Source organism: Kickxella alabastrina (genome assembly GCF_025024165.1).
Source record: "Kickxella alabastrina strain RSA 675 chromosome Unknown BX661scaffold_8, whole genome shotgun sequence".
In the NCBI taxonomy this organism is placed as follows: domain Eukaryota; kingdom Fungi; phylum Kickxellomycota; class Kickxellomycetes; order Kickxellales; family Kickxellaceae; genus Kickxella; species Kickxella alabastrina.
Window position 1 is genome coordinate 74,174 of NW_026251479.1, and position 11,214 is coordinate 85,387.

At 43.7% G+C, this 11,214-nt stretch overlaps 7 protein-coding genes across 7 annotated transcripts; 1 reads left to right on the top strand and 6 right to left on the bottom strand.

The window, feature by feature from the left end:
• Nucleotides 1-28: 28 nt before the first annotated feature.
• On the top strand, nucleotides 29-1,762 carry BX661DRAFT_220237 (uncharacterized protein). Its single transcript, XM_051538825.1, has one exon. The coding sequence runs from the start codon at nucleotides 153-155 to the stop codon at nucleotides 1,707-1,709; it is 1,557 nt and encodes a 518-aa protein (XP_051392358.1). The 5' UTR covers nucleotides 29-152; the 3' UTR covers nucleotides 1,710-1,762.
• Nucleotides 1,763-1,798: 36 nt separating this feature from the next.
• On the bottom strand, nucleotides 1,799-2,742 carry BX661DRAFT_204686 (uncharacterized protein). The gene has a single exon (XM_051538570.1). It carries the CDS (start codon nucleotides 2,625-2,627, stop codon nucleotides 1,872-1,874), a length of 756 nt encoding a protein of 251 aa, XP_051392359.1. The 5' UTR covers nucleotides 2,628-2,742; the 3' UTR covers nucleotides 1,799-1,871.
• Nucleotides 2,743-2,950: 208 nt separating this feature from the next.
• Nucleotides 2,951-3,971, bottom strand: BX661DRAFT_180731 (trypsin-like cysteine/serine peptidase domain-containing protein). Its single transcript, XM_051535527.1, has one exon. It carries the CDS (start codon nucleotides 3,523-3,525, stop codon nucleotides 3,028-3,030), a length of 498 nt encoding a protein of 165 aa, XP_051392360.1. The 5' UTR covers nucleotides 3,526-3,971; the 3' UTR covers nucleotides 2,951-3,027.
• A 755-nt stretch (nucleotides 3,972-4,726) lies between these two features.
• Nucleotides 4,727-6,163, bottom strand: BX661DRAFT_180733 (trypsin-like cysteine/serine peptidase domain-containing protein). Its single transcript, XM_051535528.1, has one exon. The coding sequence runs from the start codon at nucleotides 5,959-5,961 to the stop codon at nucleotides 4,804-4,806; it is 1,158 nt and encodes a 385-aa protein (XP_051392361.1). The 5' UTR covers nucleotides 5,962-6,163; the 3' UTR covers nucleotides 4,727-4,803.
• A 374-nt stretch (nucleotides 6,164-6,537) lies between these two features.
• On the bottom strand, nucleotides 6,538-8,064 carry BX661DRAFT_95220 (trypsin-like cysteine/serine peptidase domain-containing protein). The gene is made up of 2 exons (XM_051539609.1): nucleotides 7,146-8,064; nucleotides 6,538-6,755 (listed from the first exon to the last, which is right to left on the bottom strand). Exons 1-2 carry the CDS (start codon nucleotides 7,869-7,871, stop codon nucleotides 6,723-6,725), a joined length of 759 nt encoding a protein of 252 aa, XP_051392362.1. The 5' UTR covers nucleotides 7,872-8,064; the 3' UTR covers nucleotides 6,538-6,722.
• Nucleotides 8,065-8,471: 407 nt separating this feature from the next.
• Nucleotides 8,472-8,843, bottom strand: BX661DRAFT_170283 (uncharacterized protein; the record flags this gene model as incomplete). The annotated part of the gene is made up of 1 exon (XM_051533602.1): nucleotides 8,472-8,843. The coding sequence occupies one exon, from the start codon at nucleotides 8,841-8,843 to the stop codon at nucleotides 8,472-8,474; it is 372 nt and encodes a 123-aa protein (XP_051392363.1).
• Nucleotides 8,844-9,217: 374 nt separating this feature from the next.
• Nucleotides 9,218-9,967, bottom strand: BX661DRAFT_170284 (uncharacterized protein; the record flags this gene model as incomplete). Its single annotated transcript, XM_051533603.1, has 1 exon — nucleotides 9,218-9,967. The coding sequence occupies one exon, from the start codon at nucleotides 9,965-9,967 to the stop codon at nucleotides 9,218-9,220; it is 750 nt and encodes a 249-aa protein (XP_051392364.1).
• Nucleotides 9,968-11,214: the final 1,247 nt, after the last annotated feature.

Here is an 11,214-nt window from a genome sequence, read left to right on the forward strand (position 1 = left end):
ATTTCAACATACAATACCAGCATCCAAAGTTCGTCTTTACATTCACGCATACATTTAACTTTTTTATCCGTATTTTATTGCATTAACCTACAAAATTATTCACATTTTAAATTTAATAAATCATTATAGTTTACATTATTTTATAAAGAAAAATGTTTAAGGGAAAGTTTTCATTTGTTCTTGTCGTCGCCATTGCTGCCGCCACCGCCTCTGCCTCAGGCCACCTCGCTGTTGCCAGAGCCAACGTTAATGCAAACAACACCCCCCTCAACCTTGCCCCCGTCGCCGGGGGTAGTGATCTCGATATGATCGCCCCCATGATGCTCGTAACCGTTGAGACCGCCACCCAGTTCATGAGAGTCGCCTCAGACTACAACATCGTCTCCATTGATCCCGCCTCCGCTGTCGAGTCCACCCCTGATGTTGACCCTGCCTCTGCCGTTGAGCCCACCTCTGCCACTGCAGATGCATCCACAAGTTGCGCGGCTTCGGATGGTGAGTACCAGTCTGAGGCGTACGCTGAGTCATCGGCTGCTCCTACTACTGACGATCAGTCCACAATTTACTCCGCTCCCTATGCTGTCGTTTATCCTACCTCTGCTGAGACTGATGTTTCTGTGCCTGTGTGCTCGGAGGTTGCGCCAACTGTGGAGCCTACGTCGTCTACTTGCACTACCACTATGATTGCTCCGAGCAACAGCTATGCTGTTGCTACCATCTTACCCACCACCGAGGTCATTCCCACCAACGATTTTGCCCCCACAAGCGACGTTAACCCTGCCATCATCTCGTACAACATTTCACCATCTTCCGAGTCGGTAACTTCAGGCCCATCTGATGCCAGCAGCGAGGTTTACACATCAAGCACCAAGCCTGCATATGGAACTAGCTGCTCTTCAGCCACTATTAACAATAGAGAGCTTATTATTGAGCCCACCGGTGATGCTATTGCCGCGTCCACCGGCGAGTCTGCTTTGTCTACCAGTACTGAAAGCACCTCGGCAAATTCGACCGTCAGCCCTGCCACTGTCGCTGCTACCAGTGATTCATTGTCCATGTCAGCTAGCGTTGCCGATCTCACTGTCGCCAATGAGTTGGATTCCGCATTGGCTGACGTTGCCACTGTTACAGCTACCAGCAACTCTACTACTGCCGCATTGACTGACATTGCCACCGTCATTGTTACCAGCGATTCAGTGTTTATGTCGGCTAGCGTTGCCGATGTCACTGTCGCCAATGAGTTGGCTTCCACATCGACTGATGTTGCCACTGTTGCAGTCACCGGCAACTCTATCACTGCTACATTGGCTGAGGTTGCCACTGTTACTGTCACCGCCTCTACCAGCATGCTCGTGGAGACCGTGACACCTGTCACCGCAGCAACTGCCATCTCAACCTCGACCACCACCTTAACAAATGACTTTGCAAGCGCTACCTCAGTGCTTGTCGTCGAGTCCATTATTGTGCCTCCCGTGGCATTTGAGCCGTCCTCGGTGGACAGTTCGGAGATTGAATTGAGGATGAACCAGGGATGTGCTCTGATCAACCACGGCGCCATGACTTGCCCTTCGGGCCAGGTTAATGTTCATAAGAACTTCTTGGTGTGCGTCTGGGGTAAGGTCGTTACTATGGCGTGTCCCGAGGGAACTGTTTGTGTAAAGGCTAGCCCTGCAAATGGTAACGTTATTTGCGACCGTCCTAAGTATTAAATTAACCAATTAATCTTTGTTTCAACCCTGGTTTCTGTTTTTATTTATTTATTCAACTGTTTGTTATTCGCTTTTCTTCTTTGTTTATCAATGTTTTTAATACATCCGTGGTATTATTATTACTTTCATTTTTGTGAAAACTAAACAATAAAAGCAATAAAGTTAAAAAAAAGCGGTGATCACGCCAGCAACAACGCCCATGAACAGAATACCCGAGGCAATGCGACTGGTGCTTGCTGCGCTCGAGCTCGAGCCCGAGCTCTCCGAGGAATTGGATTTGCTACCGAAAGACGTGGGGTGGTTGTCCGAGGCCTCCTCACTATCCTCCGACAGCTCACCCTCATCCAACTCAACCTTGGACTCAACTTCAGTCTCAGTCTCAGTCTCGATGGACTCTCCATTTTCAATAACCTCAGTGTCATTCGGGGTGTCTCCAAACTTTTCTACTATAGCGCTGCGCACACCGGCAACAAAACCAATTAGCTCATGGACAATAGCAGTGATCTCGGTGGCAACCGTGGGCTTTTGCAGAGCCGATACAAGTGAGTTGTACAAGATAGGATCTATTGGCTCTTCCTTTATATTGTCAAACAGAGGGACAATGTTTGCAGCCAATTGAGACGCAACCTTGGGGTCAGTTTCAGCATCCAGCGACGCCAGCAGCGAGGACATGACCTTCTCGTCGACCTCCTCCTGGTTGTCCTGGCCGTAAGCGGACATGAGCTTGGTCGCGGCAGCACCTATCTGGGTGACAATTGGGTTAGTGCTGGACTCATTAAGGTCAAAAGCGCCGACAACGTTGTTGAGGATGATTCCAATGTCTGAGGGGTAAGTCTCGCCACGGGGAACAAGGGGCTGTGCATTGACAGCAGCCAAGGTGACCAGGGCCAGAATAGTGGCGGAGTGCTTGAACATCATTTTTAGAAGAAAAAAGCGGGAGTTTCAAACGGATTAAAATGGTGTAGATATAGGTATCGAATAAAAAAGGTATAAAGTAAAATGTAAACAGGGGAAGAGAAAGAGAAAGAGAAGCGAGAGAAATAAGAAAATGCGCAGCCAGAAAATATTATTTAACAATTTTTTTTTACATTTTACGATTCCGAGTTGATGATTTACTTTTCAATAATGTAAACATGTCGATCCAACAAAAAATCCGTAAAACAAATCTAGCAACTTTTTTTTCACACATACGAAAAGACAAAAATCGATAATCAGGTGGATATGTGACAGCAAAAAAAAAAATAGCTGCACTTTCATAATAAATGTTCAGAAAACGTTAAAATACTACAATCCATCTGAAATATCTAAAAAAAACCATTTAAAAGAGCATTGCTGAAACAGCTGTGCCAAGCGCAGCAAGAATTGTAGCACTAACAGACACAAGCTTGAAACTGTCGGCTCCTGATGAGCTGGACTCAGCACCGGATTCCACATCATCCAAAAGATCAGACTCAGGGATTTCGTCCAATTCACCTAAATGCATTGTCTTGTTGGTGGTGGTAAAGTTGCTAATGCTTAGGTCAGCAGTCTCTGCAATCCACGAAACATACGCAGATACACGGGTGAAGAATCCAGCGCCTCCATCCGCTCCACACAACGCAATGTTGTTATCATCTGTGGTAACAAAGCTGGCCAATCCAAGAAGCGCAAAACCGTCCAAACCGTTGTCAATGGACATAAGCAGTGGGCCTCCGCTGTCGCCATGGCAGAGCGAATGTTTATCTGGACCTTCGGTACAAAGCATTTTTGCCGGATTATACTCGCTTATGTACTTTCTGCATGCTTCCGTATTGCTGGTTTTCAAGTCCACCTTCATTAGCACATCAGCATTTGTTCTATTCAATGGATCGGTGACACCAAACCCAGCAGCCTCTAAAGGTGTGTCCAAAAAGTAGTCACCCTTGTACAGCTTTACCTTGGTGGCCACGCTGTCAGGAATAGTAGAGTTGAGAATAAGTAACGCAATATCGTCGGGTCCATCATCCAAGTTAAAATTGGGATGCGGGACAACCTTGATGACGTCGTAACTACGAGTTGTTGACGGAAATTTTGGCACTGTGTGCGTAAATCTAACGGTTACATCCTCTGGTGCAGTAGTGTTTGTCGGCGTGTCGTAGACACAGTGGGCGGCGGTCAGAACAACATTGGGGGCAATCAGACTACCGGTGCAGTAGCTCACGTCAAATTCTTGACTGGAAAACTTGATATACGCAATAAACTTGTACTCGTCGGCGGGTGCTTGGACGCCACCGACAATGCGTGAAACACTGCGCTTAGACGGAGCCGCATACGAAAGTGTGCTAACTGCTGCTGCTGCTGCAAGAAAAGAAAGACAATGTACGCGCATTATTATTATTGTTGATGATATTGTCTTATCTAGCTTGTGTATATGACGGTTAGTTCTGAAAAAGCTTTGTTGGTTTTAAAAATTAAAAGGGTTTAGTTAGTTCTTCCAACTAGAAAAATAAAGGAAGAGAATAATTTTTTATCTGGATTTTAAAAGCTGCTCGGCGCAGAAAATTTTTCAATAAAATACAATGGGAAACGCTCAATGACAAAAGCGATTTGCTCAGAGCGAATATGAAGCAGCTAATTATTTGCCGATCTACAAAATGTCACTGATTTCCAATGGGCTTCTACTTGTGTTTATATATACATGCGTGCATGATGTTTCTGGAATTCCAGGAGACCTTCTTATCAAAAACAATTAAAATTCTTAAACGAATCCGACGGCAACAGTACTGATTCATTGGCTTTCCAAAACGTAATCTAAAACCTCAAACAAGACGCTGGGGAAAACAAGCCATATTGCTTACACACCAAACAACAATATAAAAACGCATCTAGATATGTTAGATCATTACCTCAAATTGTGCACACTCAAGCAGAAATGCGCTATGGTTTTATTCATTTTCATCCAGATACAATTTATTTTTATAAAGGCAAATAAGCACACATTAATGCTATAATGCTAAACGGAGTGTAACTGAATTAGTCTGTTTTGCATTGAGACATGATTAATTTAGATAAAAGGGTATATTTATGTTATTATAAAACTGATAAGAAGCACAGCTAAAATAAAAAATAAAACTAATTAAAATAAACTAGCAGAGACGGCCGCACCAAGCACAGCAAGGACGGTAGCGCCAACAGACATAAACTTGATTCTGTCGGCTCCCGACGAGCTGGACTCGGCATTGGACTTTACACCACCTGTCACTGAAGTTGTTGGGTTGGTCGCAGACTTAACCTCCTCATCCTCTTCAACATTAGAGAGCCCCGACTCTGACTCCGAGTCAATATTAGAGTGACTCCCCTCATCTGCGTGCGCTGTTGTGTTGGTGATAGTAAAGTCCTTGATATTCAGATTTGCAACCTGGGCAATCCAATTAACGTAAGTGGCTGCACGGGTGTAGAATCCCGAAGATCCAGCCATAGCACATATTCCATCGGGGTTATCCTCGTTATCACTTCCAAAGCTAGTAATACCAAGGAGAGCAAAACCGTCCGAGCCGTTATCAACAGGTGTAATCAGAGGGCCACCACTGTCACCATAACACGTGTCCTTTCCAGCGGTTCCGTCAGTGCAAATTAGGTACTTGTGGTTATAACCGATATTGTTCTTCTCACAGAACTCATCGGATCCAACTCTGAGGTCTACCTTCATCAGCACATCGGGTGAGACAGTGCTGTTTAGCGGGTCAACCATGCCAAAACCAGCAGCTCCCAGGGGCGTGTCCAAATAGAAATCCCCAGTGTATACCTTGACCTTGGTAACCATGCTGTTTACAACGGGAGTTTTAAGAATGAGCACAGCGATATCGTCGTTCAGACCTTCCATGGTAAACCCGGGGTGAGCAATGACCTTGGAAATATTGTAACCGTGGAATTCCAGAGTTGGGTCAGGCATATCGTGGGTGAAGCCAGCCTGGATTTGTGCTGCCGAATATTTGATGGTGTCTGTAGCAAAAACGCAATGAGCGGCAGTCAAAATAACGTTAGAGGCAATAAGGCTGCCTGTGCAGATGGACCCGCCAAACAATACGCTAGAGGTTTCGAGGTACGTGATAAACTTGTACTCGTTGCTGGGTGCTTCCACACCACCAATGATGCGGGAGACTTCACGCTTGATTTGTCTGGGGCGGCGCACTGGCGACTTGGACGGGATGGTGGCTTCAGGGATACTGGCAACGCCAGCTGCTGCTGGCACAACTGCAGCCGCCACAAGAAGCGCAAGAGAAAGAACACGCATGCTTAGCAATATTGAAATTAAAAATGCAGTTGGTAGATGTGGGTGTAGAAAGTAAATATAAAAAATAGTAAAATATTTGTTGTCGGCAACAGGAAAGGAAAATGATGAAAATTTATTTTACATGTATCATTCAACAACCGCAACTTAAATAATTTTATTGTCAGTCAAAGAAATGCTACAAAGGATGTAGCCAGAAAGCAAAATAAAAACTGTTTGTTGAGAAGTAACACGCTTCTTTTTGCTTTGTGCCAGTCAGCTGGGGAAAAAAACAAAGTTGGTTCTCATTGTTGTGCATCGTTATCGCCCTATGGCCGAAATCAACTAAAAAATATAGAAATGGTAATTTCTCAAACCAGAAACCGCATTGACAAACTAATTGAACCAGTTTCATGTAGGTGGATTTTGAAAAGCGGAAAAGAAAAATCAAGATGCAGATCCCGCTAAAAACAATAAAAGATGTGTTTCACAGTCCATTATGATATACACTGATCAAAAATCAACAGAAAAAGGATTGGGATATTGGAATAGAAGAAAAGTGCCTTCGGCATCTATAGGCGAGCATTCTCAGGAAACAATATTTTAAAGGACCGACTAGTGCACAATAAAATTGCAAGCTGTGTATCAATACAGTGGTAACAATATCTGCTGGAGTAATTTGTACAATCACTGCCGTGTCAATCGAGGCTTGCATGCCCACAAATGTGGCCAATTAATAAAATACGCCTTGCTTTTGACAAATGTATTAATTATCCACTAAGTATTCAGTACGATATCACTGTGTATTGCCGCCACTGCTACATCAAAGTTATCAATAAAATAAATATACACATACACATACATAAATACAAGCGTAATTTTAATGAATAAAAGATCGGTTATATTAAAACTGTCAAGGCAGCCGCACCAAATATAGTAAATATGGCGATATAAACGGACAAAGTCTTAGATTTCTCAGCTCCTGACGAGCTAGACTCAATTTCATTATTCTCATCGTTGCCCGAAAGTTTAGACCTAAAGGCAGCGTCCGTTTCGCCCACATACACCGTTTTATTGGCAATGGTAAAATTGTCCAGGTTTAGGCCGGCAACCGCAGCAATCCACGGTGCATAAGTGGTCAGGCGGACGTAAAATCCAGCGGATGCAGCACTGGCACATAAGCTAACAGAGTTATCTTTTGAGCTTACAAAGCTAGTCAAACCAAGAAGTGCAAAGCCAGCCGAGCCGTTGTCCACGGGTGTGAGAAGCGGGCCTCCACTATCGCCGTTGCAGGTGGACTTGCCAGCTGATCCGTCAGTACATATTAGGTACTCCCGGTTGTAGCCTCTTATGTAGTTGCTGCACATTGATATACTGCCAACCTGAAGGTCCACCTTCATAAGCGTATTGGCCTTTGTTTTGTTCAGCGGATCGGTGGCACCAAATCCTGCAGCCTCGAGCGGTGTGTCCAAGTAGTAGTCGCCCGTGTACAGCTTTACCTTGGCGGCTACCTCGTCAGAAACTGCGTTGGCGAGAATAAGCAACGCGACGTCATCATTCAAATCATTCAAAACAAATTTGGGATGCGGGATAATGCTCACGACCTCGTGACTAGGAATTGTTGTCGGATATTTTGGAGTTATGTGTGTGAATCGCACGTGCAGTTGGTCCGATGTATGTAGGATAGTTTGCGTTGCGTAGACGCAGTGTGCTGCGGTTAGGACGACGTTGGGCGCAATTAGACTACCGGTGCAGTAGCTCGCGCCATATTCTGTGCTGATGATATTGACATATGCAATAAAATTGTACTCGTCGGCGGGTACTTGGGCGCCGCCAACAATGCGGCCAATATTGCGCTTGGACAGAATCGGATCAGAGGGGATGCCAAAAACTGCTGTCGCTGCAAAAAGCAAAAAATAAACCACACCGCGCATTGCTACTGTATCCTATAACAAATATATGTGGGTCGGCCGACTGCGACAAATAAATAGCATATAAACGTTATGACCAGATTTAAGAAAGAAAAAGGCTGTTGAAGAAAACCAGACTAAAAAGATATTATTAAGCAAAATAAGGCAGGAGAGGAAAAATAAAAAATAAAAAGGTATCCAGCAATTTCAGTTGAAGATCAGTCATTGACAAACTCTTTCACTTGAGATACAGAAAGAAGGCACGTCCACAAAGAAAAATGCATTCCATTATGAGAATATTGATCGACCAGCTCCGCAGATCGACTTTAAAATAACAAGCATTATGAGAACCGCTAATTGCAAGAGCAGTACTGGTGGTTCCAATTCGAGCCGGACAAAGAAGAATATCACTTACAAATATGAAATACTTTAATAAAAAATTGCAATTTAACTGGTTAACTGCAAGTAAAATTGCACATTCATGTCAATATTAGATTGGTAATAAATATAGCACAATTGGGACAAGCTATTGTTTAAAAGAGTAGCAGAGCCAGCCGCACCAAACACAACAAGAATGGCAACACCAAAGGATATAAGCTCGAGACTGTCGGCTCTCAACAAGTTCTACTTTGAGTTGGACTTCACGCCGCTGGCAGCCGAGGAGGCAAGGTCAAGGTTGGACTTGACCTGATCATCTTCCTCAACATCCAAAAGCTCCAACTCTGACTCTGACTTCTCAGCGCCAGCGTGCGCAGTTTTGTTGCTAATAATGAAGCCCTTGATATCAAGCTCACCAGCCTTGGTAATCAAATCAATGTGTTTGGCCGCATGGGTATAGAATTCAGAGAAACCGGCCTTAGCACAAATACCCTCCATATTATTTTTGCCACAGCTTCTAAAGCTGTCAATTCCAAGAATGGCAACACCATCCGAGCCAAATCCGCTGAATATCACATGTTTTTGATATGTGCATATGCAAAAATAGATATTGCGCATGTTTGCGCTCATTCAAGTTTTGGGCTTTAATATTTCAGTCGTGTGAGCTGAAAACATGTACGACATTCTAAATTTGCACAATATATAGTAAATTTATTTAAACCTAAAGCAAGTATGTCACGATTTTGTAATTATCGAGATTTATATGCAAGTCTATTTTCAGTTGCTCATTAATTTTTCTCTCATTTTTAATTTAAAAATAGCTACCTTTATTTTTAAACTAGAATCGTTTGTGCATATGATGTATGCCTATGTCTATAATTAACATGCACCTGTACATACATGCATTCTTACACGCGCCTTTTATTGAATATAATTAAATTCCAAATAATTAATCATGCTTACAAAGTATACCAATTATTAAAACGATAATATTAGAAAAGAGCAGTGATCATGCCAGCAACAACGCCCACGGACAGAAGACCAGAGGCAATGCAGCTGGTGCTTGCTGCGCTCGAGCTCGAGCTCTCCGAGGAATTGGATTTGCTACCGAAAGACGTGGGGTGGTTGTCCGAGGTCTCCTCACTATCCTCCGACAGCTCACCCTCATCCAACTCAACCTTGGACTCAACTTCAGTCTCAGTCTCAGTCTCGATGGACTCTCCATTTTCAATAACCTCAGTGTCATTCGGGGTGTCTCCAAACTTTTCTACCATAGCGCTGCGCACACCGGCAACAAAACCAATTAGCTCATTGACAATAGCAGTGATCTCGGTGGCAACCGTGGGCTTTTGCAGAGCCAAAGCAAGCGAGCTGTACTTGTCTACAATCTCTGTGGGGAATCCCTCAGTAGCATCAAGGAATACGGCGATTCTCGCGACCAATTGAGACGCAACCTTGGGGTCAGTTTCAGCATCCAGCGACGCCAGCAGCGAGGACATGACCTTCTCGTCGACCTCCTCCTGGTTGTCCTGGCCGTAAGCGGACATGAGCTTGGTCGCGGCAGCACCTATCTGGGTGACAATTGGGTTAGTGCTGGACTCATTAAGGTCAAAAGCGCCGACAACGTTGTTGAGGATGATTCCAATGTCTGAGGGGTAAGTCTCGCCACGGGGAACAAGGGGCTGTGCATTGACAGCGACCAGGGTGACCAGAGCCAGAATGGTGATGGAGTGCTTGAACATTATATTATATAAATGATAATGGCGAAGAAAGTGTATGAATAAAATTTAAAATATTAAATGAGCGTACATTAAATAAAATTGTTAAAACAAAAGGTAAACAGGGGAGAAGCAAAAGGAGGGGTCTAAGCCCAGAAGATGGAAGTTTTCGTATTTTTCCATATTTAGGTGTAATTTTATTTGGAGCAAAAATACTATATTTCGTATAAAGGGATGGTGGCAATCCGATACACACAACAGTTTGATTTTTTTGCGGGGCATTTTGCTTCCGATAAAAAAATCAATACAATATTCCCTGCTTGGAATAGTCACAGAGTATTTGAGATCCACAAATTCGTGAGCGGAACGGAGCAATGAGTGTGCTTAATTGTGGCGAATATGATACAGCTGCGCACACGTGAAGAGGCTGATGGGATAATCTGCACAGTAGATCTCTGAATTATATTTCAAATGCAGAAAGATGGAATGGTGTCATTGAAATAAACAAATACACTGTAGCAAATCTCCAACCACTGAGAAAACCTTGGGGATTGTGTTTAAACTTGCCTTTACATTTCGTTAAAATGTAAGAAATTAAGTGCACTTATTTGGCAGACTTAGCAACAGCAGCAGCAGCCGGTTGCAAAGCCAAGGAATGCACCCTCTGCTGCGGCTACTAATTCCCCGCAGGGACTGCGCGAATTGCTTTATCTACATACCATGACGGTTATAGCCGTTAGTTATTTAACACAGGACAGGGGTTTGTCAAATGTGCAAGTGGATCTATGGATCTCCTTTCTCTGGGCGAGGTGTGGGCGCTTTTGTCCAGCGCATCAAATTACAGTTGCTTACCAGGTACATCTTTTTTGTACTCGTATTTTTGTTACTGTGTACAATTGCCCACTATTTCTTTGCATTGGGTGGTGGCGCTGCAGAGATGGCGGATGAAAGGGGTGGTGGTTCTTCTGTCCAATTAAGGAGAGAACATGCAATGAGTAGCAACCCAGATAACTGCCAGTGCTTGTGAGTGTTGTGGAGTAAAAAAATAATTATGCAACACTTTCTGTTGCACGGTCTCAAATTTGGACCACTGGAACTATACTTGCAAACATGCTAGTTCTTGACGATGCAAAAACAACATTAGCTTTTGCAAATAGCTCAATCGATATATTTGTATTGCTTTTAATACTCTTCTGATAGAAAAACTAAAACCATTTGACAGATTGTACTGGCTGAGCCAATATTTCGGATGGATTCAAAAATAACCACTT